Consider the following 23,572-nt stretch of genomic DNA (forward strand, 5'->3'; position numbering starts at 1 on the left):
CTCATATGGCACTTTACTTCTTGAAAGTGCTGCAGAACATTAATCCTTATAATATACATGAGATGTATAATCCATAATTTTATAGATTGACAAACAGAGTAGTTAAGAGACTTTCCCAAGGACAAACACTGAGTTAATGTAAGAGCTTGGAATAGAACTCAAACTTCCATCTCCAAGTACTATGCTCCAGCCACTAAGTCTACCTTAGAAGCCAAGTGGAATGTTTTTGCACTGATATTAACCAATGAACAAAGCACAATGAAATTATAGCAGTTGTCAGGAGAGAATAGGAATCGTACCTAGAGTTTTATTTAAAAAGATAAAGATAAATTCATATCATGATTGTTTAACAGTTTCTTATTTTGCTTCAAGGTTCTGTTTATTTTTAGCTTCTGCACAAAAAATGTCTTAGTAATAGTTGTAAAAATGCCTTTCCATATTTATCCTCGTTTTCTGGAAAGAATGGTCTCATTTGTCATACTCTCTCTTCTCTTTCAAGTGACTGAAAGATATCACATCTAAACGTTCATCTCTTTCCTCTACCCTTGATTTCTAGTGTCTCCATTTTTCATTTCAGTTGGGGGGAAAAATCAAGTAAAATATCTCCCTCTTGTGGTCTTCTGTGTAAACTGGTTTAACTAAGTTTGTGAGTCCAGCAGAAAATCTCCGGCTGCACATTCTTTAGAAAGATTTCCCTGTATTTTCTGTGTTCAAACATTAACAGCAATTGCAGATGATCACATTAAATACATCCAACTTCTTTCTAGAAACTATAAAAAAACTTGCGCTTCACTTTACTTTTGCACATAAGCTATGAAAATTGAAAAAAGGCAATGCTGTCTCCTGCAAACCACCACAGGAACTGAAATGAAAAAAAAAAAAAAAATGTAGCAATAAGCTATAGAGATGAATAAAACCAAATACTGAGATGTATAGACTGATTAATTTAGATGATGCCATACAAATTTCAGTTCTAAAAATTTCACTTTAGTTTGAGCAATGCACATAGTGATCTCTATCTTGCAAACCAGCTGAGGAGTCTATGAAGACTTCGTGCAATGTGATCAACAAAGCCTCACACAAATATAAAAAGAAATGGTGTGCCTTTATTGGAATGGTGTTAGGCTTTAAAATATACCACTTCTGATAATCTGATTATTTGTTTTTTAATTAGAAATGACACTACGGAACTGCAATACTGGTCCAACAGTCTTGTCTTTACTTTTGTTTTTTTAAGCAAGAAATAGAATGAAAATGCACCGAGTAATCAGAAAGCACTAGCAGGCATCGGTTAACCCAAGATACTAGCTTCTTCGTTCCAAAAGCACTTGCAAAGTTGGAACCGAGGACTTAGACTGGTCATAATTTGCAATAACTAGAGTCACATGAGTAAGTTTCATGTGCCCAATATATATATTTTTTTAATTTACCATTAAGGTGGTCACTGGTATTTTTTCCTCAAATATTACAGTTTTTCTTTAATTGATATTTTTCCTCAAAGTATAAAAAAGTATGAAATATAAACAAGTTCTTGCGTTGTACACATGTAAGAGTACAATTGAAGCATTAGAGAGCTGACTATCTACACACCATCAAATCCCATCAAATCTTGGATAATTCCTTAATATACAAAATATCAGGGCACAGAAAGAACTAAAACCCACTTCTTTGTTTTGTTACGCACAGGTTCAAATATTCAATCTAAAGAAAAACACTTAATTATTTTGGCTTTCCACTATATCCGCATATTGAGACACTTATTAAAATATTCCTGTTTAATTGTGTTTGGGCTTTTTCTTATTGTCAAGTCATGTTTGTTATCTTCAATAGCCGCCATCCAGACAAACAAGTAATCAGAAAGACCCTCTTTCCCCCCCTTCCCCAGCCCTGACCCCTCTGAGGTCAGTTTTAAGACATGACTCCAAACACTGGGTTGTGACGACAGATGCTAGGACCAATCTCTTCATAATCTTTTTTGGTGTGGCATACTTGGTAGAACTCGGGCTGGAAAAGAGGAAAACAAAAAGTCAGATGCTCTGCTTGCATTTCAACTACACGTAAATCTCAATAATAACTGGGAAAACAAAGGTTTATTGAATTTGGAAACTCTATACTTCGTTCTGAATTACTGCTAAACAAATCCATACAACAGACCTCACATTTTACTGTATTTGGCTTTATGGCATTCGATAAGAATACTCATTCAGAATCGTGTAACTATTATAACAGATACATTTCATGACACTTGGTTGTCATTTGCTCCTTTAAATCTCTAAAGTCTTCATTGGACTCAAAGGGGTTTATATGCGCCTTCCCAATCACATCAATAGGAGTTATGAATGTGCATCAAGAACAGAATAGGATTCCAAAGTGTACCTAGAATGACTGAACCATGTTAAGTTTTATAACCAACTTACTGTGGAAGCCAGCATTGATCCTCCAAACCAAACTGCATATCTTTGCATATGATGAGTAATGACTTGTACATCAATAGGTTTGGGCTACAAAGGAAAACAAAATGAATACAATTAAAACTTGCTATTACTAGTAACACTCAAGAGTGTGTACATTTTTCTTTACAGATCTAAGTTTAGCTCTCATAATTAAATCATTACTTTAACACAGCATGTGTATCTGCACTACGCTATATTTACACAACTACCACACACCTACTATTCTCCCAAATAAAAACTATTTTTAAAAAGTTAATTTTTAAAATTTCATGTGGTGATTCCACCTACATAAACACAATAAAAACCCTGAAATTCCTATCTCAGACGTGATGTCATCACTTCGCAATCTACAGCCATAGCTTTTCTTTTTCTAAATTGGATCACCCACAAAGAAGCGTCTTCCTCTCTACGTTCACACAAAACAGAAATTGTAACACCAAACTTAGAGTGGTTAGAAATGGATGTTTCCTGACTGTCTGGAGTATTGGTGTTGCAGGCAATAGCGTGTATGATGTAGTTTGATAATGATGGGTATATTTGGGTGTGTCGTGTGTGTTGGGTGTGAGTGCATGAAGTTGATTGAAATTTAGCGAGTGTGGTAGGTAACCTGAGGAAATAAGATGTGTGTGAGGGAAAGAGATTTATTAGAGGGAAGCGAGGTGCTGTGGTTCTGCGAGTGTTTCAAGCAATCACTACAGATAAGTTTCATCATTTTGAAAGGTTATTGTTTGCAACTACTAATAGTGTTATTTAAGGTGATGCAATAAGGAAGTCTGATGTGTTTTGATTTTTCAGTAATTGATTTACTGTTGGGGAGAACAAAGGGCCTAGGTAGGTGGTCTGGGATGGAGTCCTGTATCGGTGCTGAGGCAGCCGTGATTGAATGGATGCACTAGGACATTAAAGCAACAGTGCCATGGGGACATAGGACCTGCAAGATGGGAGGGTCCCAGATCTTGGTCTGCAGCCCAAGTCCTAACATCTACTCTGCAGTTAAACAGCCCCCCGTTAGCCTGAGCCCCAGAAGCCCAAGTCAGCTGGCATCGGCCAGCCGCGGGTGTCTAATTGCAGTGTAGACATACCCAGAGATTTCTACAGCTCATGAGTGAAGCAAGGGATGGGCAGCCCAGCTGTGAAGCAAGGGAAGCAGCACCATAGCGCTCTATTACACAATACTTGTGTTGAGATTATTCTCAGGAGCCCATTACAGTATATTAATCCTTGTTAAAATAATCTAGAAAATCTTTATAGAAAAGAAGAATCAACTTTAGTTCAAAATGACAACACAAACAGAAGAGTGTCATTGCAGTAATTTCTTGTTACTTAAGACCTAGAATTTCCAGTAAAAAAAGCATAATAAAAAAAAAAAGAGATATACATGAGTCATGAATGTTAGTTTAAATGTATTGGCTAAGGAAACAAACCTTCAGTCTGCCACCACTCAGTTCCTCACTGAGTTTCAGTCGGGCATCAACAGTTCTTTTCAAATCTCGTTGTAAACGGCGACCAAAGTCCCTGAACATGGTCGAACCTCCAGAGAGGACAATATTCTATAATGAATATGCATATACATTAGAAATAGGTCATTAAGTAATTTTAAGACTATCAAAAGTTAGATATTAGTCTTTGACATAAGAGTGAAGAGAGATGCTGATTATTATAATTATATTAAGGGTGCTTCCTGTTTACAAGGACTCAGACCTAAATTTTTGACTGATTAGTGATTTCAGGGGCCTCCATTTTTGGGTATTCTATGGGAGAGACGTTACCAGGGATTGATTTTTCAGAACTTGGATACTTGGCATGACTGAATATCAGATCTCTTCAGGGTGTCAATGTGGGCACCCAATATTGAGGCATTAAGAATTACTAGTCACTTCTAAAAGTTAGCTCCTCAATATTTATTCAGCCCTGGACATGGATATTCAACCTATGGTCACCAATTTGACATGGCATTTTAAAGTTATTACACAGACTGTTTTAAATTATTTAAATTTTAAAACGTTAGATAAAGTACCACACATAATTTGGGCTGTTACTCTGAAGAAAGGTAAATTGTTTACAAAAAGGTTTAAAATTCCCTTTGATCCCTACCATTATCTTTTCTTTCAACATTTTCCCCCATTTTTAACCCTTTTCCTCCTCCTTTTTTTTAAACAGTATTACAGTCCCGAAACATTAAAATAGATTAAAATGTTCAAATTGCAATTCTGGTTAAAATTAAATGGTTAGTGAAAATTTCTTCACTCTGAGTGCTCTTCTGCATGTTAGACCCAATGACAGTGCAGTTTGCTTTTAATCAAAATCTACCACCAACTGTATAAAAAGATGACATCTATATCTAGTAAAGGACATGCATGTTTGGACCCCACTGAAACAAAACTATTTTAAAATAGCTTCACTGTTACTGACCTTATACAGAGGACGTCTAACATCAATAGGACAATTCTGAATAACTTCATCTACTACTTCTGAAATGGGTTGTGTGAAGTCAGGATTAGCAAACTAAAATCAGAAGTCAAATTGGATATAAAAAAACCAGCAGTCATTAGGTAGCTAACATCACAATTTTAAACCAACATACATCAAAAGTCTTGCACTTTTAATTCGAAAAAGAATCGAAGTGCAATTTGAAACAGCAGTAATTCTTTTCTGGGTTTTAGAAGCAAAACCCTTTTTCTTGACCTACTATGCGTACACAGGTTACTCAGGGGATCCCAGGAAAGTGAGAAAAGAAAGAACACAATTAAACTTGAAAGAGAAGAAAGCTCATTAGTAGTAGGGAGTCGGAGTACCTGAGATCAACATGTAATAGAAAGAGAGAAAGGAAAATTCAAGATTAATCCCAGACACGTCCTTAATTGAAAAAACAGTGTTAGTACATGCAGGAGTAATAGGAAGGATGTTCTGAGGGTTTCCCCCCTTCCCCCTCTCCTGCACATTCACAAATGGAAAACGGTCAAGTCAAATGCTGCACAGTTTATACCAAACAGAAGAGGGGAGAAAATAAATGAAGCAAGCCATCTTATTGCACTACATGTGCAACCATTAACTAATACTGGAAACAGAAACCTGAGTATTTTAATGGCCATTTAGTAAAAGGTTAAAAAGAAAAGAAAAGTGATTAGATTTTTTCCCCATTTTGCCAATTATTCTCTTGTACTGCTTTTGTAACTTTAACAATTCTTTTGCAACAGTTCAAAGACCTCCCACCCTTCTCAGATGCTCAGTACTGAAGCACACAGTTTAACTCAGAATGAGGAAGTGGCCATGACAACAGAAAGAAAGAGAAAGACAAAGAACGAACTGAGGAAGAAATAGGTAGAGTTATTCCTATCTGCTTTTTCTAAAATGACCCTGAAAACAGGACTAGTGGCACAGAATTGGAAGTGAGGCGGGAAATTTTTAATTAAATTAAAATTGGTATTTTAAATGACTGGACAGAACCATGCACGACGGGTAAGAAGAAATTTAAAAGATAAATGCTTAGCAAGATGAAGAAGAAGAAAAAGAAAGGACCAATAACCCGTATTAGCAATACAATTCTTTAAAACATTCTAGGGTTGTACTGTTTGTGTCTGCTCAAGTGCTTTAATTTGTATACTGAAAGGTTACCCAATAGCAAGAAGTAAAACTCACTCGCTTTTTACAGCAGCAATTATCTATTTTAAAATATAAACTGAGAGAGGCAAGTTTTCACATCTTTCAAATGCATTTAGATTTTAGTGTACCAATTTTAAACTGCTGTTCTACAGCTTGAATTGAAAAAATCTGAAGACCATTATAATTCACACCAATTTACCTCAGGATGAAAGAAGATCTCCGGCCCCAGGAATCTCTCATAGCCAACATCAATGGTGAATTCTTTCTTTGAGATTGCATTGATTCCGGTATACTGTTTAATCCATTTTGTACCATCTGTGTCATACTTGTTAAATTCTTTTACTAAATCAGGGCAGACATAACTGAAGCGCTCCTGAAAAATTAAATACACACATTTGTAGAAATCTTCCCCAAAATAGTAGGAAAACGATGGTATGTACTTACAATATGGAGCCGTTTGAACCCAATTACATATAATACAAATAAGGGGCCTTTTTAAAAAAAGGTCCAGGCTCTTGGGAAGAGTTGGAAGCTGGTAAGTAACTCCATAGTAGAGTAACAAAAAAAAAAAAAAAAAAAAAGTTCAGCTGACACTATGTACAATTAAATAAAACTTTGCTTCTACAAATCAGTTCTATGCATCACTGGGAGCAATTTGGTTTTGATTCCATTTTTCCCTCAAATTCTATGGTAATGAAAAAGGAGTACTAAATGTATAATGTATTTCATAGATGAACATCCTTCAGTGGATCAGGTATAACAGATTTGTACTGCAGGAAAAAAAAGACAGCTACCTATGCAGAAGAAGTCATAAGGACATAAGAAAGGCCATATTGGATTAGTATCCTGACTTCAGACAGTGGCCAATGCCAGATTCGTCAGAAGGCAATTACTGAGTGATCCATTCCCTGTCATCCAGTCCCATCTTCAGAGGCTTAGGGGCAGTCAGAGCATGGGGTTGCATCCCTGACCATCTTGGCTAATAGCCACTGGTGGACCTATCCTCCATGAAACTAAGTAATTTATAGTTATAATGTTGGTCTTCACAATATCCCCTGGCAACAAGTTCCACAGGTTGACTGTGCATTGTGTGAATCAAAAAACAATAAGCAATTATGGCTTTTCATTTTACAGATAGCACCAGAAGAGTTTCCAGTTAAGTATTACAATAGTTACTCTCAGGGGAAAAGATGGTTCTAGACGGACATTGGTATATTAATATCATGTTATAGTTTAGGTATTTAAATATCAACATTTATAGTCTCATTTAGAAAAAGAGCATCATTAAGAAGGGAGTTATTTTTAATATGATTTTAATATAAATGTATATTGTGGTATAACTCTGCCATTCATGAATTCTCATTTTACCTTCACTGCTTTAGCGGTTTCCAAGGATTGCTCAGGAGGAATTCCTACTTCTCGCTCTCTCAGCAGTTGCTGAATGAAGTATGTTATATCTCGTCCTGCAATTGGAATATGTTTGATACAGCTGCCAATCACATAGCCTTCAGCCTGGAAGTAACATTAATTTGGAGAAGGAGAAAAAAATGCCTTTCATCAGCTTCAGAAACAAAGTTACTTATTGAAGCATATAGAGTGCGATTCTGAAAATGCTTAGTCACATCCTTACATGATTGGGTCCTTCACTACCACAATTTAGATTTTATCAGAGTTACACTTACACACACAATCCCTCTCATAATCTTGCACCCTTGATGGAGTCCTGAGGACATTCCCGTTATTCATAGCTCTTTACGCTCCATTTCTGAGGCCCTGCATTTGGTTACCATTCTTACAGGCAACAGGGACCAGACACATCCATTCTGTCAGCACTTAAAGTAAACATCTTACTCTCTATTTGCTCCTTAAGTCAGAGAAAGTGAGTGCCATTGAATGATTGGAGGCATTCTCTCACCTATTACTGTTCAACAGCACTCAAGAGTTGCAGGCACTTAAGTATGCAAGAGTTTACAATCTATAGGGGCAAAAGAGATGAGAGGAGGAGACCAGCAAAGTCATCAAAATGGCATTTAGTACATCACATTGGTTCACCATTTTTATCATTTTTCATTCAGCAAGCAGAGTACCCCAGGGGTCGGTCCTGGGGCCGGTTTTGTTCAACATCTCTATTAATGATCTGGATGATGGGATGGATTGTACCCTCAGCAAGTTTACAGATTACACTAAGCTGGGGGGAGAGGTAGATACGCTGGAGGGTTGGGATAGGGTCCAGAGTGACCTAGACAAATTGGAGGATTGGGCCAAAAGAAATCTGATGAGGTTCAACAAGGACAAGTGCAGAGTCCTGCACTGAGGACGAAAGAATCCCATGTACCACTACAGCCTGGGGACCAACTGGCTAAGCAGCAGTTCTGCAGAAAAGGACCTGGGGATTACAGTGGATGAGAAGCTGGCTATGAGTGAGCAGTGTGCCCTTGTTGCCAAGAAGGCTAATGGCATATTGGGCTGCATTAGTAGGAGCACTGCCAGCAGATCAAGGGAAGTGATTTTTCCCCTCTATTCTGCACTGGTGAGGCCACATCTGGAGTACTGCGTCCAGTTTTGGGCCCCCCCACTACAGAAAGAATGTGGACAAATTGGAGAAAGTCCAGGGGAGGGCAACAAAAATGACTGGGGACATGTCTTACGAGGAGAGGCTGAAGGAACTGGGCTTGTTTAGTCTGCAGAAGAGAAGAGTGAGGGGGGATTTGAAAGCAGCCTTCAACTACCTGCAAGGGGGGGGGGGGGGTTCCAAAGAGGATGAAGCTCGGCTGTTCTCAGTGGTGGCAGATGACAGAACAAGGAGCAATGGTCTCAAATTGCAGTGGGGGTGGTCTCGGTTGGATATTAGGAAACACTATTTCACTAGAGGGTGGTGAAGCATGGGTTACCTAGGGAGGTGGTGGAATCTCCATCCTTAGAGGTTTTTAAGGCCCGCCTTGACAAAGCCCTGGCTGGGATGATTTAGTTGGTGTTGGTCCTGCTTTGAGCAGGGGGTTGGACAAGATGTCCTCCTGAGGTCTCTTCCAACCCTAATCTTCTATGATTCCACCCTCCCTATCCTCACCTGTCATAAAGAAGGAAAGGGGAGGCAGCTGTTTAATTCTATCATAAGTGATAGGATATTGGTGTTCATGTGGATTAACTTGTAAATTGCATATGTTTTAACAGGAGATTAGATTCCTCAACCTTTAAAAAGGAAGATCAAACCAGAAGACTAAATTATTCTATTATCAGATATACTGTTTTACAGCATATGCAGTACTCTTTACAGTATTTAAAATATTTGAAATGTCTTAACTATTTCAAGTTCTGCATGATCTCTGAAATTTTAATAATGAGCTAAAACATTTTGTAAGTAGCATACTTAAAATGTGTATTTTTAACTAAAAGTGATCAAAATGAATATTTACATGTATGTCTGTCCCATTGCGGAGACTACATTTTCATCTATCAATTCCTTTTCATCTACTTACATTTTTAGTACTTCATCTATTGCATTACATTACAGTATAGATGGGCATTTGACCAGTCCAAAAATAATTAGTCAACTGACTGGTCAAATAAATGTGAAAACTGTCAAATACTTTAAAGCACTAATTTCTTAGAACAGTAACCAAAAAAGAGAGTAAGACTATATGGTCGCCAATAGGCTTAGCCTAAGATAGATACTTATGCCTAATTACACACATAAAAAGTACTTTTAACTACGTTATTTCAACTCAGAGAATTGTGAAACAATGAAATGAAGTTCTAAAGAAAAGTCAAAGAATTACAGAAGTGAGTGATCAAGACAGTTCAGTAGGCTAACAGATGGCACCCTCATGCACCCAAAAATGTAGCTGCTGCCTAAATCAGGGCAGTTTTGACGGAATATTTGACAAGAGTCAAGTATATGGTCAACTGACCAGTCAATTGGCTGGCTGTCCAAGCCTACATCATGGGTATTTGCTTTAGTATGCTAAAGGTTGAAAAATGCTGGAAATAAGAAACTCCTTTGTAAATAAATCGTCCCCTAACTGTCCAAGTGATACCAAAAAAAAAAAAATTACGTACAACCTGTTCATCTATTTAAGTTAAAATATTAAGAAAGTTCTGCTGTCTTTTAATAGCCATTTAAAACCGATTAAGCATAATAAAAACAACCTAACTTACCATTACAAGAGTTGAAATTTCAGTAATCTAATAAGCCTTAGCAGAAAAACGCCATCTCTAATAAGAGTCTAATCTGAAATATTTTACATAGTATTTTTCACTGAGCTGAGAAGAAAAACTGTAAAGCACATTTAGATCATAAATTTAGATCATGTAACTTTCCAATATAATGAATCAAGCAAATGAGCGTACTAACTGTTAATTTACAATTAGTAAGCTCATTTACATAGTTCTCTATTTTGTAAGACTGGTCCTACAAACACCAGATACCCATTTTCTCCTCAAAAGACAGCTATGCAAAGAGATGTATTTCCATTCATCTGGAGAAGAAAACTAGTATATACTCCAATTATAAAACTTTCAGTGTGCAATTCTGTAAATTGCATTGCATGCCTACAGCAAAAACAACACTGACATTTAATAAAATTATACATTAGTTATAAAATAAAACAAATAATTATATGTTCTATTTTTAAGATAAGTCTGTTAACCAACTTTATTATTTGAGTCATGTAGGAATTTTCCTACCTGTTTGATCTTTGCTGTATGATAGTACACTAGAATTGTAATTTTTCTGATTTAACTGTTTGGATAAGTGAAAGCTCTGACCTTAATATGGAACATTTGATGTACATGAATATTAGGGTTCTAGTTTACAGATGACAAAATTGATTCAGAGTAAGGGCCAAGTTCTGTGAGCTTCTGAGGACACTGAACTAACACTGACTTTTAATGAGGAAACGAGAGTGCTCTGCAGTTCTCAGCACCTTAGCATAGAAGGGCCGCAGGTGAGAGTTGCCAGAGGTCATTCAGTAACAGTCATGTTTTAACTACAACAAAAGCCACCTCCCATATCAATGTTCACTTCAGCAAGGTTACAATGCGTGATATAGCATTACATTATGTGGGTTTGATATTTTGATACTTACCACAGGAATGACATGAGTAACACCATCTCCACTGTCTATAACTGTGCCAGTCAATGTCCGTTCTCCTACCTGTCTCGATGTCCAAGATGCAGCTAAGGCAAGGACAGCCTTGCAAAAGAGAAAGCAGAATTTGAACCTTTAGTTTTACATTGATGCATAAAGCCTATACTGAGGTTCCTCTACAGCTGATGTTTTATACCCTTTGAATGAAGATACAAAAATAGCCAAAGTGAGCAAAGTCTATTTAAACACAACTGAAGCAAAATAACCTAAGCCCTCAATATTTGAACACTTTTCATTTTTCCCTTACAGCACAATGGAAACGAAACAAGTACATCGTATTTTGACACTAATGTAGCATAAATTACCATGTACTGAAAAGGGAATTGAAGATGTATTGCATTCTAAACAAAAGTACTAGAATTAGAGTTTGGCATTTAGTTAGTTTCCTTTTATAGGCAAATACACTTATAAACTAAGGGGCAGATCAGTGGTTTTCCACCTTTTTTCATTTGTGGACCCCTAAAAAATTTCAAATGGAGGCGGTCCCAAGGGGTCCATGAACCACAGATTGAAAACCACTGTTCTATGGTAACAACCATCTTTCACAGACCTCTGAGACATAGTCTGTAGACCCCAGGTTGAAAACCACTGGGCTAGATCCTCTGTTGGTGTAAGCCGGCATGGTTCCACTGATTTCATTGAAGGATGCAAGTTTAAACATCAATTCTTGTTCGAACCTCCACTTAAGTGATTTACACAAGCAAGGAACATCAGATTGTATTTCTACTATCTGAAGTGTTGGAGGAAATGAACTTCAAACTGTTAGGAGACAAAATACATCATCCTCTGTATTCCTCACACACTGAAGACTTTTTTTTTTTTTTTTTTTTTTAAATGTTCGCATTGGATAGCAGGACACTACTGGCAGAAAATAACCATATGATGATAGGTGCCACTTGGAGAGATCTACACAATTATACAAATGAATGGTAAATGCATGTTTGAATATCCAGGTCGCTGCCTGACACAGTACTAAGACAAACATCTCTCCAAGGAAGTGTGGAACATCCACTTTATATTTTGGAGGAAGGGGATGGGTCTAGACCCATGGATGAACAACTAATAGAAAATGTGAAGGAATCTAGATGAACCTGTATGTGAGTCAGTATGATTTCTCCAATGGCAAATTAGTACCTATATATTTGTTATTTGCATATCTGATTATACACCAGGATAGAAGAAAGAATTTGTCCAGTACTAAAAGCATAATCACAAAATTGAAACTGATTTCTAAAGGGAATCTGCTTAAGTGCTATTGTGTTCCATCTCCTTAAACAAATATAAACTATATCATGCTCCTAAAACAAAAATTCCTAAGGAAACAGATCAATGCTTTCTAAAAATAAAATTTTTCACTAAAGCTCAAGTTACAAATCTCTCTCTGAATAATCTTCAGTGTAATTCACTAATTTGTGTGCATTAGTACAATTTATGGATTGGAAAGTAACAATGGAGTGGTGGAATATCTATATAAAACAGCTTTCCCAAACCAAAAACCAAAAAAAAAAAAAAAAAGTATTGATAGTTCCTGTCCCTAATGTTTCCTAGCCACAGAACAGACAGCACAGAAATACAGCAATGCAAGTTCTGCAAAACAGAGGTACTCCCATCCAAAGGGCTACCTCTAGACATGAAAGACAACTTCCTGTTCTTGGCCTATTGCTACTTATTATGGTGTTTTCTCTCATGTGAAACCTGTCCTTCACAAACTGAGTTGAAACCACCAGTTAATTTTACATAATATCATTTGGCTGCTAGCTGGAGTACGTATTTTTGACCACTAGACTGGATTTGAGCCAGTCACCCCATGAAAACCTCTGACCCAAATATCAAACTCCAAAACGTCTTCCAACCATTAGAATTATGCACAATTTTTTCATTGGGTTTAAAGATTAATTTAAATTAAAGTTGAGAAAAATCATCCTTCCTTCCCTCCACTTAACAGTTGCATTCTCACCTGAACAGCAATGTACAGCCCTGGAACGTTGAAAGACTCGAACATTATCTCAGCAGTATATTCCCTATTTTCCGGAGTATTTAGTGGAGGTTCAGTCTGTATGACAGAAGTGATTTTTAAAATCAATTCAAATCCAATACTTGCATTTATTCAGATTTTAAAACACACCAAGAAAAGTTTTCAGGTTGTGAGCTTAATAATTTACCCAGAGTACAAACAGCAGGAATTCACACTGTGCTTTAAAAAGCAAAACTGTTTAATTTAGTAAACCTGTCAATTCCCATGAAGGCTGAAAGACTAATGCAAACCGCACCATAGGGATATACCACTCTATGTGACAATGCAGGAACACAAAGTGATGTGAAAATTAATTCTTGCCGCAATTTACCAAGATATATTGGTGTCCTCTTATCTTGGGCAGTTATTTCACTGCAACATTGTATCCATTGACAGAATATAGCACTATCATCCAAAAAAAGGACTGCTGTATATTCCAAGTATTTTGATATCCCCAATTACAAAAAGGTTATTTTTTCCCTCAGCAATTCATCTAACTGAACATAGATATTATGTTCTATTTTCTTCTCAAAGGCAATATCTGAAAAAGATAGTCTGTTACCATCTGAATGAATTATATTAAAGGGAGACTGGGACAGAATACATATGATGTGCTACTATAGTGAACTTGGACTTATTACAAACTATAGTTCTCTTTGTTCTTTGAAAGTATGCATTCTGAATGTTATATGAGTGAGGAATATTTAAAGAAATAAACATAATATTTGTTGCTACCAGTTGCTTTCGTGTAGGCACACACTACAGTTCTAGTAGAGGAGGAATATTGACTTCAACCTGCAACCCTCATTGAAGTGCCACTGATTTCAATGAGATTCAATGTGGTTGGTTAGTGGGTGCAGATTCAGGCTCTATATTCATGGAACAAACTACAGTTGTGATACTAAAGCCATTTTCTGCCTTTACCTTTTTTTTATAAATAAGTAGGGGAAATTTTCAAGAAGAGTTATAAATTGGTCATGAATAAATTTAAGCTGAAAATTAGAAGAAAGTTTCTAACCATCAGAGGAATGAGATTCTGGAACTGCCTCCTGAGAAGAGGAGTGGGAACAATTGCTTAGCTAGGTTTAAAATGGAGGTTGATGAATTCATAAACAGGATGAAATAACAGAGCGGCCTGTGATAGCAGGGGACTGAACTTAATGATCCAGAAATTTCTTTCCAGTCTTATGTTTTTAACTTCTATATGTGGACATTTCTTTTTTTAAAAAAAAAAAAAAAAGTCTTGTAAAAAAAGACTGAAGTTGTGGGCAACTTGACAAGTTAATTGTAACTAAATTGTGTAGCAAATTCAACTCTCAAAATCCAAGAAAAAGCTTTCAGCAACAGTTGTGAGGAATTAAGAAGGCTCAGAACTTGCCCCAAATCCAACCATAAAATGTCTAGAACTACTCAAAGCTGCAAAACAAATCCCACTGAATAGATTTACACTCCATGTTTCCACAGGCTCTGTAAAAAGTACGGCAACTGAAATGAAACTTTCAGCAACTGCATCCAAATGATACAGTAATTGTTCCGTTTTAATACAACTGCTATTAACACAGCGCACAGACTGCTACTGCATCACTGGAGAAATACTTACCTAAAATGTAGTTTCCATGACATCACTATTCACTTCAATGGAGAGCTGTTGCAACAGAGAAAGTTTGGGGCAATAGAAATAAAAGGAAGAATAGGAGTTTGTAGATCAGACACTCCTTTGCTTTTAAAACTCATAAAAAAATAAAGCAGCAACATATAGAGAAGCAGCCAGACCAGCTTGGCTTCAGCCAATGCACATAACCTTTAACTTCCTACACAGGTGGCACAGCTTAAAGGTTTATTTACATAAAAGGTTCTTTGTGTAATAAACACAAAATTCTTACATATTCTTTCATAAACAGGAAGTAATTTGTACTCACCAAAAGAAAGTAATGATCTTCCGGTTCTGCTCTTAGATATTTAAAGATAACTTGCTCCATAAACCTCTCCATCAAGTCCCAGTCTTCAACTATACCATGGCGGATAGGCCACTGTTAAAACAGATGCATCAGTATATTTTGGAAAGTTTAAAATAAGAAGTCTTATTGATTGTAAGTGCAGGAAAAAAATTCACTAAAAGTGGCAACAAACTACACAGTAAGAACACTGTGCTGTAAGTTCTTCCTACCGCAGAATGATTGATAATTTGACATTCTGAAGAGTGCTTCACTCTCCAGTGTTACTTCAAAGAAAAAAATTAACATACTTTTTTCCAAATGAAGACAAAATGTTTTGAAAGTTACCAGAACTGGTTGAATATTAAATCACATATGAATGTCATTTTCTTTTAAAAAGTACATGTTAAAAATGGAAAAATAAAGAGTTCTTTACAGTTAAAGATCAATGAGAAACCATTTATTTTACAGTGGATTTTTTAGAAGCATTAAATTCATAGAGAAGAACTATCCTTTAATACCTTTGTGGCATACGTTGGTTTTTCTATTGCTTCGTCCCCAATAAAGAAGTCTAAATCATCCACACCTTTTGTAACCCTCCTTTGTGCTTGATCAACAACTTTTGCCGATTCCTTGATTGCAATACCTTTAATAAGCAACAGATATACAAATGACATTGTAGATTGTATATCCTGAAACTTCTGTCATACTTCAAAGCTTTATATTCTGAATTAAAAGATTAAAACATTGCCACCTGGAAATAGTTTACCATTCCTAGCTTCGGTGTAGGTACAATGAGTCTGCATAGAACACTCAAAAATCTCATTTGAAAGGCCACCTATAATGAAACACTATTAGGATTGAATAATACAACACAGTCATGAAAAACAAAATATGAACATGGTGCAATGCAAAGCATACAATGCAGAAAGAGAGGTTACTTACTTTGTGCAGTAACTGTGGTTCTTCAAGATGTGTATCCCTCTGGGTGCTCTACTTCAGAAGCACATGCACCTCTCGAGCCCTTGATTGAAGATTTTCAGTTAGCATCCATCTGGCCCATGCCTCCTCATGCAATACAGGGGTGTATGGGCGAGCTGCCCTCAGTTCCTTCTCTACCCAAACACCCCTAAGGAACAGTCCAAAGCAGAGGGGAAGGAGGGTGGGTAGTAGAGTATGCATAGGGGGACACATCTCAAAGAACCACAATTACTGTGCAGAATGAGTAACTTTCTTTGAGTAGTGTCCCTGTGGATGCTCCACTTGAGGTGACTTCTGAGGGACGAGGAAGGGAAGGCGTGATATAAAACGTATCGTGTAGCCTAATGCTCTGACCTATTTATCTGAAGTGATCCACCTCCAGGCATGTTGGAAGTAAGCAGGGCAGTCTCCAAAGTGCAGGGAGGTGGGCTAGTAGGAGCAGCTGTGAATACAAAAGTGCGGGAAGATTCAAACCCTTGACCAAGCCAACGAAAATGTTGCTTCGAAGATGGCTAGGTGGTCGTGGAAGGCAGTTGGGCAGCCCTCTTTTTCTGAAACTTACATCTCTTTCCGGGGTGTTTGGTGGATCTATGGGACCAGGAAAACGGAGCAGGATGCATCTCTGGGTAGTCTGTGACCTCCTAAACCTTTTCTTATTTGTAGGTGTATATGTGCCCAGGGATTGTGAAGTAGCCCTAGAATTTGTTAGAGTGTTCAAGAAATCATCTGTGGTTTACAAGAACAGCTTGCAACTGTTGAAGAGGAGCTCCTCCATGGTGTTCTGTACTTCTCTTGGAAACCCCAAGAAATGCCATGATGCCTTGTGCATAACCACCGTCATAAAGATGCAACTGGTAGCCGTGTATGAAGCATCAAAGGATGTTTGAAGAGTGGTTATGGCCACCAACCACCTTTCTGAGATGGACTGGAATTGCTCCCTGTGATCTTGTGGGAGATGCTCAATAAAAGCTGTGAACTGGTTATAATTTGCAAAATTATATGTGGGCATGACTGCCAAATAATCACAATCCTGAACTGGAGGAATGCTGAAGAATAAGCCCTTGGCCCAAAGATATCCAGCCTTTTCTGGTCCTTGTCATATGGGGTAGACTTACTGAAATACTGACTACCCTGCTCATTTACCACATCCACCACCAGAGAATTAGGTGTGGGAGGTGGGAAAACAAAAAGACAATAATACTTTTTATCTTCCTGTTTACATGTGGGCAGAATAATGTCAGGTGTCTGCCATGGCAGTATAGCTGGATCCAGGAGTACCTCATTGATGGGTAACTATTCTGGGGGTGTTGCTGACTGCAGGATAACCATCAGTTTTTGCTGTGAATTCTTGACACCTCTGAGAGGAATTTGAAAAGTGTCAGTCACTCTCTGAGATCATGAAATTACTGGAAAAAAATCATCACCTGTGGATGGTGGCAGAACCATAACCATCTTGTCCAGAAGTGAGGATGAAGTAGGAATTTGAGAGGTGGCCTCCTTATCTGCCCTAGCCTCCTGCTCCTCAAATATTTCCTCCTGTCGGGGGGCTGACTGGGGAGGAGAGGGCTACACAACTCTGGCCTCCCTATGAGAGTGGTCTGGTAAATTGTTGCCGATAGGCAGCCCTGGGGGGGGGGGGGGGGGGGGGGAGAGGAGGGGAGGGAGGAGGCCCTCACTGGAGAGTCCTGTGGTACTGGAGGACGGTAGTCCAGAGATCAGAGTCTTGGTACCCAGAGACCCTCAGTACCCATGAGGAGCGGAGACTCTGGTTAATCTGTTATCAAGAGGTCCTTAGTATATCTGAACTCCTGCGGTACTAAATAGGGGATCACTACTGAAGCAGTAGCTAAGGCCATGGTTGCCGAAGCTGATCATGGGCTCTTATTATACAATTATTAGAAATACAGAAAGCCAAGGCACGCTCAAGTTGGACATACTCGGGCTCAGTCTCAGGCTGAGGCAGTTGAGAAGGAACTGAAGGTGGTTCACACCACACACCCCTACATAGCTTTGGTGTCTGGCATGAGGAGGCAAAGGGTGCATACGCAGGTCGAATGGACACAGCTAACTGAAAAATCTCTGATCAAGAGCTCAAGAGATGCATGAGCGCCTGAAGTGGAGCACCCCTAGAGGTACTACTCAAAGAAGAAGTTAGTATTTTAGCAGAGTCAATAAACTCGCTGTTAATTCCCCCTGTTGAAGACTTGCCTCAACTGGCAATGGACTACTTTACCTCCACATTCAACTAACAACCACTCAGCAGCCAGAAAGACAGGAGAAAAAAGGAAACATCTGTTCAATGTGCACCCACATTCAAAAAAAAGCAGAGAAGATACTAAAAATGTATAAAGAATGGGATAAAGATATTTTCAACACCATGCCACTATATAAATGGATGTTTCGCTCTGATTGAACTCTAAGTTTAATTTTAGACACCTCACCATAAAGACATTAACAGACCAAGAAGGGATTCAAAAATGCAATTAAAGTCTGGGGAGAAAAGATTTCCACAAACAGAGAGATAGGAATATTAAGATTCTTTATCTTTTAGAGAGGGGACATGAGGGCGATATACAAAATAATGAATACTATTGATAAGATCAGTCAAGTATTCTTATTTACCTTCTATCACAACACAAGAACGAAAGTTAGGAAGACACTTTCCCTTATAGCACCTTCTTTATTTATTATGGGGGTTTTGCGCACTGAAGCTTGAGGTACTGGCCAATATCAAAAACAGGATACTCGGTAGATGGATCATTGGCCTGATCCAGTAAGGGTACCATGCATCTGACCTTCGCCTCCAATCTTTTGCAGCTTGATTTGGCTAGTTGGGTTAGTGAGTGCCTGGTAAATTTTTCAACCCTGCAGATCACCTTTAAAATTAAACCCTCTCCTGAAGTCAGGTGTCATATACACTTCCATATGTAAGTCAAAAGGTGTTCAATTATTGGTCAATACCTAGACCTGTGAAGGTATTGACCAATAATAGTGAAGGATGCTGAAGCAACGTGTGAAAAATCCTAATCCAACCACTTGGGGATAGTGACTTTTGCTAATGAACAGAGGATCTTAACTGAGGACTTGCTCATCATAAAAATCCTAAGCATTTACTACTGAATCCTACTTTGCTCCTCAGAGCAGTGAAAGATGACAAATCAAATATCAACAGAGACAGCAAGAACCATAGAAGAGCCAAGACTGAAACTAAGAGTGGGACAGAAAGAGATGAATGGTATTATGTATTTATAAATTATAGTAGGTTACTCATAGATGGTAAGGGGTACAGGGAGAAAAGCACCCAATAGGAGAAGAACTGAGCAAATAATTCATTTTCTGTTCTGTGGCTGAAATGGGGGGGGGGGGGGAAGATCTCTAAAATATTCAGTTTGTTTCAGACCCAAAACGGATTGATTGTTTTTCTTGCCAAATAAAAAAATAAAAATAAAAAAAAACTTTCAGGTTGAATGAAAGGCTTTGAGTTTTGTTTCAAGAGCAAACATTTTATTTCAAAAGTGTTACTTCCCAAAAAAGGGGGGGGGGGCGCGTGGGGCGGCATATTTTTTGGCAGATTTACTCTCTGAAGAAAATTTTGTCCAACTCAAATAGGAGGATGCAAGACATTCTTGTGCTACACGTAAAAGGAAGAGTTGTGCCAAGCATTTTTAAGAGCTCTATTATAAAGCTCTTTGATACTTTACGTTAAGAAGACTCTTGCTGCCCAGCAGTGACATCTTAAAAACAGTTTTGAGACAGACACCACCACTTGCTATAAACCTCCAGAGCTTTTCCACTTAAAGTGATTTACCATTGCTCTAACCTAAAATAGGATGACTCCATATTTCTTGTTGAATGTGAAACAAGCCTACATTTTGGGCAACATTTGAAAATAAAAAAAGAAGCAATTTAGAAAAGCAGCACATTGTGACAATACAAACTGGAAATTAAATCTGGGTAGTGAAAGAACTAGGTTACCATGGTGTTCGAAGATGGGAACTTCTCCAGCAGTATCAGAGAGCAGTTGGCTTTGGTTGTTCAGCACAAGATTGAAAAGCTTTTAGAAGAAAGAGGATGTATGTGTGTCATACTGACTTTTGTGCTCAAAAACTGATGGGGCCGTTTGTTTTAAATATAAAAACTGGAAAAAGAAGAGAATGAGTCTTTAAAATTTGTGTTCATACAAAAAATATTTTGATATGGACACAAGAAAATAGGAGTGCTTGCTCTGGAGGGATATCAATTACTTGATATTTTGAACATATATCGCACAGTAAAAATTAAAGACAAGAAAGAAGAAGGTTTGCTGGACATTAACAAATAGCTGGGAGACAGCAAAGAAAGAAAATGAACCACTGAACTCAAACAGGGACAAAACAGTCTTCCTGGCCAATGCAATTAGCCTAATATTTCACTTTTACTTTATTTTTCTAGCAAGTTTCCTTGTACAGTACAGATGCATATTCAGAATTAAGCAAGAAATCTAGATAAAGGAACAGTGGGAGAGAAAAATATTCTTTGAGAGTGGGAGATCAGGAAAGAGAAACAACTGATCAAGAGGGAAGGAATGCTGCTCAAACTGGTTATATAGTAAGCATTTTTCCCCCCTAAAGAATCAAATAGAGAGCAATAACCAATATTTAAAGTCAAAAGAAAAAAAATTAAAATAGCAAAGGTGGCGTGAAAGAAGCTAAAAATATAGAAGCTTTTAAGAGAGCCTCACTTATTTCAGTATGATTTTATGTATATGTACTGCTGAAATTTATCTAATGTGGATTACAGATTCTATTTTACCCCATTTTAGGTGGTGGATTAGTTTATTATGCAATTAGTGTAATTATTATATAAATTGGCCTAAAGGACAGATGACGAAATATTTAATTTCATCAAATGATAGTGTTGCACACTACGATACTTTCAAAAGCAGTCCCATTTAGACTGCAGCTATTTCCACAGTATGGTAATTTTTGTGTTTGATATACAAATAACTGAACTTATTCATGGATATTTAAAATCCATTATTTCCTCAAAGATTTAACATATATGTGTGCCACTATCCTCTTTTCTTGATGACCGGTTACATAATTTCCCTGCTTATCTCTTAGGTAATTCCCATTCCAGTATTTAATGTCTAAAGCAGACCATTATGATCATGTTAGAATTACTAGCAAGGAAGAAGAGATGCAGGAAGAATAAATAGAAGAAACATCTGAATATCCGGGAGTATACAAATACAAGTTTTAAATATTCTAATCCATGTAAGTAGATTTATGTCCATATTTGAAGTGAAAAGTCTATCTTTAATATTATAATGCAAAAAGAATGACAAGTGGATTATTCAGTTAAAGGCATTTGTTCAGCAACATTTTCTGTAAATCCAACATTAGCTCCTAAATACTGTTCTCAATGTCCTGTTGAGAAATAGCAATTTCCACAACACACTTAACATTAAAATTCTAAAGGGAAGTAACTGGCTAGCAGTTACTAGTTTTTCGTGAAATAGGCAGTACTGACAAGGCAACATCGAAAGTGAAGGTTTAAGGGGAAAAGCAAAACTGAGGATAGTACACTGGAGAGGATATATCAAGTAAACATATAAAAAAGCAAAAATGATCAAAAACAAAAACAAAAAAGGTGGATAGTTCCAAATTAAAAACCCACATAGAAAAGAAATGGATCTATAGTACTGGAGTAAATCAGGGGAACAGTAAGAAATATTAAATGCATCAAGCTTAGTTTCCCATACAAAATTTTGTTGCCAAGGAAGCAAGACAGCCCAAACTAGCCACAATATTTACTTTGCAAGAATAATTTTTAAGCACTACTGCTTCTTATCCTGTTTCCATTTGGTACTCATTCAGTGAAATTCATTTGTGCTGATTAGTTTTTTCTACCAAGAATTGATACTTGATTGATTTGGCCCAGGTGATCAATGACATAGTGCCAAATCTTTTAACCTTCTAGATGGACTTCCAAAAGGAAATTAATTGAATTCTACATTCTACTCCAGTTTGGCAACAATCACCGGGAACCCCTTCATGAAGAGGATGGAATAAAGATGTAAATTTTACACGAAAAAAGAAAGTTAAAAAAAATCAGTTTCTACAAGTACCATTTGCAAAACTTAAGTTGGGAAACTGTTAATGGAAACACTGAAAAAGTCTGGGGAAAATACATCAGGTCAAAAGAACTGAAGATATGAAAACATACCAAAAAGTTGTAAATTAGGCTGTTTTCTCCAGTTATATATGGTCACAACTTGAAATATTTACATGGTCTCTTGAAAGGTGAACCATACCTGTGCTACTATTACTTAAAAGCCAGCCTCCTATACCAGCCTTTCAACCTCAAAGGCTAGGTTTTGTTTTGCTTTTAAATAAAGCTTACTTTCTGCATAAATTGAGGCTACATTTTCAGGAAAATTACCTAAAGCCCAGGGACAAATGCTTACGTTCCACTTCCAGCCCTGTGCATGGTGATTCTGTATTCCTGGCCACCTTTCTAATTTTAAAAATAAACAGACCATGAACTTTAGTGCATGTGTAAACAAATGCTTACATGAAGGAATGATGAACTGTGGTTCTGTATTTCCAGCATATCCCAGTTTTGTATACCTACAAAACAAAAAGCAAACGGGTTATGTTATTAATATTCCCATCAATAGTGAGTCTAAGATATATGTGATGAATAACGCCACTGAAATATTGGTTAAATACCTTTCTTAAGAGTAGTCTTAAAGGCACAAACTGAGACTTCCAATGGAGTTGAATCACTTAAATCAAGCCTGAAACTGACAATGTTTTTCTAAAATATCTTACTGTTTAAAGCACAACCCTAACCTTATTTATATACTTCAGGGAAAAACATCCTCATGAAAACAAATATTTACAAAAGCATAGCTATGTGCATGAAAGGAATGTGTAATATTAAACCCCACCCTCCTCTGAGCATCAAGAGAGAAACTACAATTTCTTAAAATTTTAACTTTTCCTTAAATTATATTTATCACTGTTGAGGAATGGAGTCAGCATTTCACAGCAAGTTACTGTAAGTTTGCTCTTCTCTGTCCAACATTCACCAGTTCCATAAGAATATTTTTATGAAATAAGAAAACAAGTTTTTAGGGCTATGTCTACACTACCATTTATGTGGTATAAGTTACGTCCCTTAGGGACGTGAAAAAGCTACCCCTGAGTGACAAATTACACAGACCTTTTCAGAGTCACACATGGAATATGCAGATTTTAAAATATTTTTACTTTACATAGATGAGGAAAACTATGCATCCATACTTCCCAGATTCAATCCCTATAGTGTCTTTTGGACATTAATGTTATTCAGTGTACCATACATCACTTATATTATTGCAATTTGGTGAACTTCAGATATATCAAATATCAAAATGCCTGAAAATATCATCTGATTCTACTGAGTTCGCAAAAC

General features: G+C 37.2%; 1 protein-coding gene across 2 annotated transcripts in view; it reads right to left on the minus strand.

Annotated features, from left to right (window-relative positions):
• Positions 1-336: 336 nt before the first annotated feature.
• Positions 337-23,572, minus strand: part of ACTR3 (actin related protein 3) — a 51,613-nt gene continuing 28,377 nt past the window's right edge. Inside the window, exons 2-12 of one of the 2 annotated variants that reach the window (XM_074967235.1) lie at positions 22,688-22,743; positions 15,673-15,797; positions 15,137-15,247; positions 13,161-13,256; positions 11,141-11,248; positions 7,425-7,568; positions 6,256-6,429; positions 4,866-4,958; positions 3,878-4,003; positions 2,418-2,501; positions 337-2,004 (exon numbers count right to left, since the gene is read on the minus strand). In XM_074967235.1, coding sequence (XP_074823336.1) covers positions 1,909-2,004; positions 2,418-2,501; positions 3,878-4,003; positions 4,866-4,958; positions 6,256-6,429; positions 7,425-7,568; positions 11,141-11,248; positions 13,161-13,256; positions 15,137-15,247; positions 15,673-15,797; positions 22,688-22,743 — 1,213 coding nt within the window. In that variant the 3' untranslated portion in view covers positions 337-1,908. Of the gene's footprint in view, positions 2,005-2,417; positions 2,502-3,877; positions 4,004-4,865; positions 4,959-6,255; positions 6,430-7,424; positions 7,569-11,140; positions 11,249-13,160; positions 13,257-15,136; positions 15,248-15,672; positions 15,798-16,096; positions 16,199-22,687; positions 22,744-23,572 lie in introns of those variants that run through there. The other variant, XM_074967237.1, reaches the window with a different exon arrangement.

This window comes from Natator depressus, chromosome 11, assembly GCF_965152275.1.
Source record: "Natator depressus isolate rNatDep1 chromosome 11, rNatDep2.hap1, whole genome shotgun sequence".
Lineage (NCBI taxonomy): Eukaryota > Metazoa > Chordata > Testudines > Cheloniidae > Natator > Natator depressus.